The following is a 4,912-nucleotide window of genomic DNA, read 5'->3' as shown; positions in this document are numbered from 1 at the left end:
GACAGAGTGAGACTCCAACTCAAAAAAAAAAAAAAAAAGAGAGAAGTGTTTGGTTTCCTGTTTTATAAATTTATGTTTTTACTTGGTATTTTGACAAGCATTTGTTTTTGAGACATATTAAACATTGCTGTTTTCTACTTGGCAAGGTTGTGGACTACTTGGGGCCAGCAGTGACTAATAGTTTACATTAGAAAGATATGGTAGGTTTAATGTTTCACAACTAATAAATTTTTCTTTTTTTTTTTTGGATCTTGAAAATGTTTGCATTTGCAGTATGTTAAACATCTGGTAACGTTACTGCTTTTGACTTACAGAATCTGGACATATCTTCAGATGAAAGGTCTGCATTAATATCAGCATGAACTCTGTGAGATGGGTTCTAAGAAGTCAGCATTGTCTGGGAGAGGTGCTGACTCAGGGTTCCCAAGAGGTAGATGGCTGGTGGTGTGACTGAGGTGACATGGAAAGGCTGCAGGGTGGGTGCATAGTGCTTGGGGGGCCCCATTAGGATCTGGGGTTTTATTTGTGGGGTGAAGCCATTGGCGGATTTAAGTAGAGGAGTAACCTGGCCTGGTGGATGTTTTAAAAAGGCCTCTGACTGCTGTGTAGGACCTGACCAGAAGGAGTTGGCTAGAGAGCTAAGCCATTTTCCAGGAAGAGAGACGTGCAGGTGTAGGGGTTGAAGGGGAATCAGGAGTTGAATTGTAGGCATGCTGAGTTGATATGCCTGTGAGAAAACAGATGCACACGTGCGTTAAAGTATTCTTGAGTATAGCAGGCATCTGTCTAGATTAGTGCTTAACGATTTTAGGAGTGAAGGACTTCCCTGAGACCCCTCTTTTCAAACTAGTCCCCAGAAGCATGCACACAATTTGGGGGGCGTTCCCATTTGAGCCATCTTCACATGCCTTGCCTTAATGTGTCACAAGCTGCGCGAGACAGACGCTGCCCTTACCACTGGTAGACAGTGATCTCATGGTTGTCCACAACCAGCTGTCCATTCTTGTATTCCACACTCCCCTTGTATCGGCCATGGGTGGAGTCATACTTAAACATGTACACCTGCAGGAGACAGAATGGCTCCTAGTCTTGGGGTGGCAGAGCAAGCATCCCTAGAGAGTCCCCACCTTGGTGGCTTCCACATTGCCGCTGAGAGTCTTCCACAGAGCTCCCCTGAACTCCCGCCCCTCAGCCCCACCCTTCCTGTTCTGTCTCTGCCTGCTACTCACCATGTATTCTGGGTCAATGAACGGGTCATTCACTGCCACCACCTTAACGCCCTTCTCCATGCAGGCGCGCAACACCAGGCGACCAATGCGTCCAAATCTGGCCAGGGACAGGCAAAGGAAGGGATAAAAGAGAACAGGTAATGGAGAGGAGGCATATCAAGAGAACTGGGTGGAAATCCTCGTTCTGGGGGCAGAAGGCTCCCACCTCGACAGGCTGCTGTCATCTCTTGCCCAGATAACCTTGTCCACCTCTTAGCTGCTTTTTGTTTTCTCTCCATCCGTCCCCTACCCTTATTCTTAACCTTGTAGCTGGGTGGGTCTTAAAACTTCAAGTCATATTATGACTTTTGGTATGAAAACCTCCACCATAGCCGGGCCCGGTGGCTCAGCCTGTAATTCCGCACTTTGGGAGGCTGAGGTGAGTGGATTGCCTGAGCCCGCGGGTTTGAGACCCACCTGGGCGACTTGGCGAGACCTCATCTCTACAATAAATAAAAAACTCAGCCGGGCATGGTAGCATGCGCCTGTAGTTCCAGCTACTTGGAAGGCTGAGGCGGAAAGATCGCCAGAGCCCAGCAGGTCGAGGCTGCGGTGGCCGGGAGTGGCCTCAAAAAAAAGAAAAAGAAAGAAAACCTCCACCATGCTCTATCAGTAAGACAAGATCCCAACTCCTTACCACGGTGGCCAGACCCCTGCCTAGCTTTTCCTTCCCCCCCTTCACCCTCCCCACCAACCACACTGACTTTCTGGTTGTCCTTGAACACGCTGAGCTTGCCTTCTCCACCCCAGAGCCATTGCTTGCCCCTCTGCCTGGAAGTCTCCCCAGCAAGGCGCCTAGCTGGCTACCTCTCTTCACTCAGGTCTCACTCCAGTGTCACCTTCTCCCAGAGGCCTTCCCTGACCACCCTGGCTAATGCTGTCCTCTCCAGTCTTACTATTCCACTGAGTGCTGTTCTCTTCACAACATGCACCACTGAACTATCTTTGTTTTTTTATTTGGTTATTGCTGTCTTCCGTACCAGGATAGGAGCTCAGAGTGCGGGGTCCTGTCTACTTTATTCCCCATTTTCTCCAGGGTGATAGTAACCAGAGGGGCTGGACCCTAAGGCCTCAGGAACCAGGCCAGAGTAGACTTACCCATTGATTCCAACTGTCAATTCCCGAGCCATAGATTTCTTAGGAGGAGGAGGGGTAGGTGGTGGCTTTTCTTCCTCCTCGACTGGCTCTACCTCAACCTTGGGATCAGGTGGGGGTGGTGGTCTTGTCACTGTGGGGGTGGGGAAGGGGGGAATGAGTTACATCACCACCAAAGTGAAATAGAATGAACTGTCTTTGCTATCCAGAACTTGGTGCTGGCTCCCAGCCCCTGGTGGCCAGGCCAGCCACGTAGCCCCGTGTTTTCCAAATCTTTTTGATCCACAGAATAAACAAGGAGTGGACTTGTTTTAAAATATCAGTGCCAGCCGGGCTCAGTGGCTCAGCCTGTAATCCCGCGCCTTTAGGAGGCTGAGGTGAGTGGATTGTCTGAGCCTGCGGGTTCGAGACCCGCCTGGGCAGCGAGACCTCATCTCTACAATAAATCAAAAAACCAGCCGGGCGTGGTAGCGTGTGCCTGTAATTCCGGCTACTCGGAAGGCTGAGGCGGAAGGATTGTCGGAGCCCGGCCGGCGAGGCTGCGGTGGCCGGGAGTGGCCACTGCACTCCAGTCTGGACGACAGAGTGAGACTCCGACTCGAAAAATAAAATCAGTGCCCCAGCCTGGGCAACTTGGCAAGACCTCGTATCTACAATAAGTCAGAAAATTAGCTGGGCATGGTGGTGTGCTCCTGTAGTTCCAGCTACTTGGAAGGCTGAGGTGGAAGGATAGGCTGAGGTGGAAGGATCGCCAGAACCCAGCAGGTTGAGGCTGTGGTGGCCGTGAACATGCCACTGCACTCCAGTCTGGGTGACTGAGACTCTGGCTCAAAAATAAATAAAATTAAATTAAAAAATAAAATAGCAATACCAGGAATCCTTCCCTGAAGATTCTAATTCAGTGGGTATGTGTTTTTAATAATTTCTTTGTGCCTCAGTTTCCTCCTATGTACAATGGAGATAATAGTACTTAGAAGGCCATTGTGAAGACTAAATGAGGTAATATATGTAGTGTTTATGATAGATCTTAGGAAACATGCCATACATTAGTAATTTTTTTTTTAGTTGGCGTCTCACTCTGTCGCCCAGGCAGGAGTGCAGTGGCACGCTCATGGCCACCCCAGTGTCAACCTGCTGGGCTCCAGCGATCCTTCTGCCTCAGCCTTCTAAGTAGCCGGAACTACGGGTGTGCACTACCATACCCGGCTAATTTTTGATTTATTGTAGAGACAAGGTCTTGCCAAGTTGCTCTGACTGGTCTCGAACCCCCAGGCTCAGGCAATCCACTTGCCTCGGCCTCCCAAAGTGCTGGGATTACAGGCTGAGCCACCAAGCCTGGCTCACATTAGTATTTCAAGGATCATTTTCCAAACTTGTCTGATAATTGATTTAGCAAACTGTTCTGATGATAAGAATCACGTGGGGAAATCTCTCCTAGGAAAATCTGACTTAGTAGATCTGTACTGAGGGGGGCCCAGGAATCCTGTTTTCAACAAGCACTCCAGGTGTTTCTTATCCTCAGGGAAGCTTAGGGGATACTGGGAGCCATACTGCATGAAAAAGATGGAAACCCACATTGGCACTTGCCTCCACACACACCCACTCACTACACTGAAAACATCTGTACTCAGAGATGTGCTTATACCTCACTACAGGTGAGGGCTTGTGGAGAAGAAAGGAGAAGTGGAGGCTCAAGGGACCTGAGTGGCAGAGGGTTTCAAGCTGTCACCTGCTGCTGGGTGGTCTTGGGCAAGTTAATAAACCTCTCTGGCCAGTTTCCTAGATGCCACATCCTCCCCACCTAGGGGCTGCTGTGAGGACTCAAGGAGATCTGAAAGCCCACAAGTAGGAGCTGATTTTAATAGAGGAGGGAAGGAAGTCCCATGCTAAGAGTGGTCTTGAGGAAGGGGAAAGAATGGTGTGGAGAGGAGCTGAAGGGTGATAGGAATTGCTTTGGACACTGGAGTCGAAGGCGCCTGGGAGGTGGTGGGCTGGGAGCTGAGGGCCAGCTGGCCTGTCTCCCTGGCCTCTCTGCTGCCACAGACCTTGTAGCCTGTGGCTGGACTATGGGTGTGTACAGTAGTAGTACAAGTTCATAAAGGTGTCTGTTTATTGGTGGCAGCCGCCCTGTGGTTGTTGGTGACCTTGAGGATGTTTGCATTCCTGTGGGCTGTTTCTGCTAACAGGAAAGGGGGAGATTTGTCCGCCTGGGTTAAGGGTGGAAATCGGAGCCCATTTGGCACCCTTTCAGAAGGAAACTCAGATGGTCCTCCGAGACTTCTCCCTGCCTTCTGCTCTCCTCCCCTTCCACTCTAGGGGTGGGGTACCAGGGTTGGAGACGGCTGTGGAGATAGCTGCATGCTGTGCTGAGCTCCTCACTGCATCAGCTCACCGAGTCCTGTGAGCCATGCGCTATAAGCCCACTTTACAGAGGGGAAGATGGAGCCTCAGGCCGCAGAGCAGTGATGAGCAGGAAAGGGGTTCACGTCCTGTGCCTGTCAAACCTGTCCGCTGCTGTGGCTTCCAGCGTTTCCCAGCCTAAGCCCCGC

The 4,912-nt window shown here is 50.5% G+C and overlaps 1 protein-coding gene across 1 annotated transcript in view; it reads right to left on the bottom strand.

Moving 5' to 3' along the window:
- Window positions 1–4,912, bottom strand: part of GAPDHS (glyceraldehyde-3-phosphate dehydrogenase, spermatogenic) — a 16,672-nt gene that overhangs the window by 4,659 nt on the left and 7,101 nt on the right. The window contains exons 3-5 of the mRNA XM_021719039.1: window positions 2,367–2,496; window positions 1,230–1,326; window positions 956–1,062 (exon numbers count right to left, since the gene is read on the bottom strand). Of these exons, the coding sequence (XP_021574714.1) occupies window positions 956–1,062; window positions 1,230–1,326; window positions 2,367–2,496 (334 nt within the window). The remainder of the gene's footprint in view (window positions 1–955; window positions 1,063–1,229; window positions 1,327–2,366; window positions 2,497–4,912) is intronic.

The sequence above is a fragment of the Carlito syrichta genome, unplaced genomic scaffold (assembly GCF_000164805.1).
Source record: "Carlito syrichta isolate Samal-C Ts95f unplaced genomic scaffold, Tarsius_syrichta-2.0.1 Scaffold314091, whole genome shotgun sequence".
Classification (NCBI taxonomy): domain Eukaryota; kingdom Metazoa; phylum Chordata; class Mammalia; order Primates; family Tarsiidae; genus Carlito; species Carlito syrichta.
Note: the sequence above shows the minus strand (reverse complement) of the source record. Positions and strands in the feature narration are given on the sequence as shown.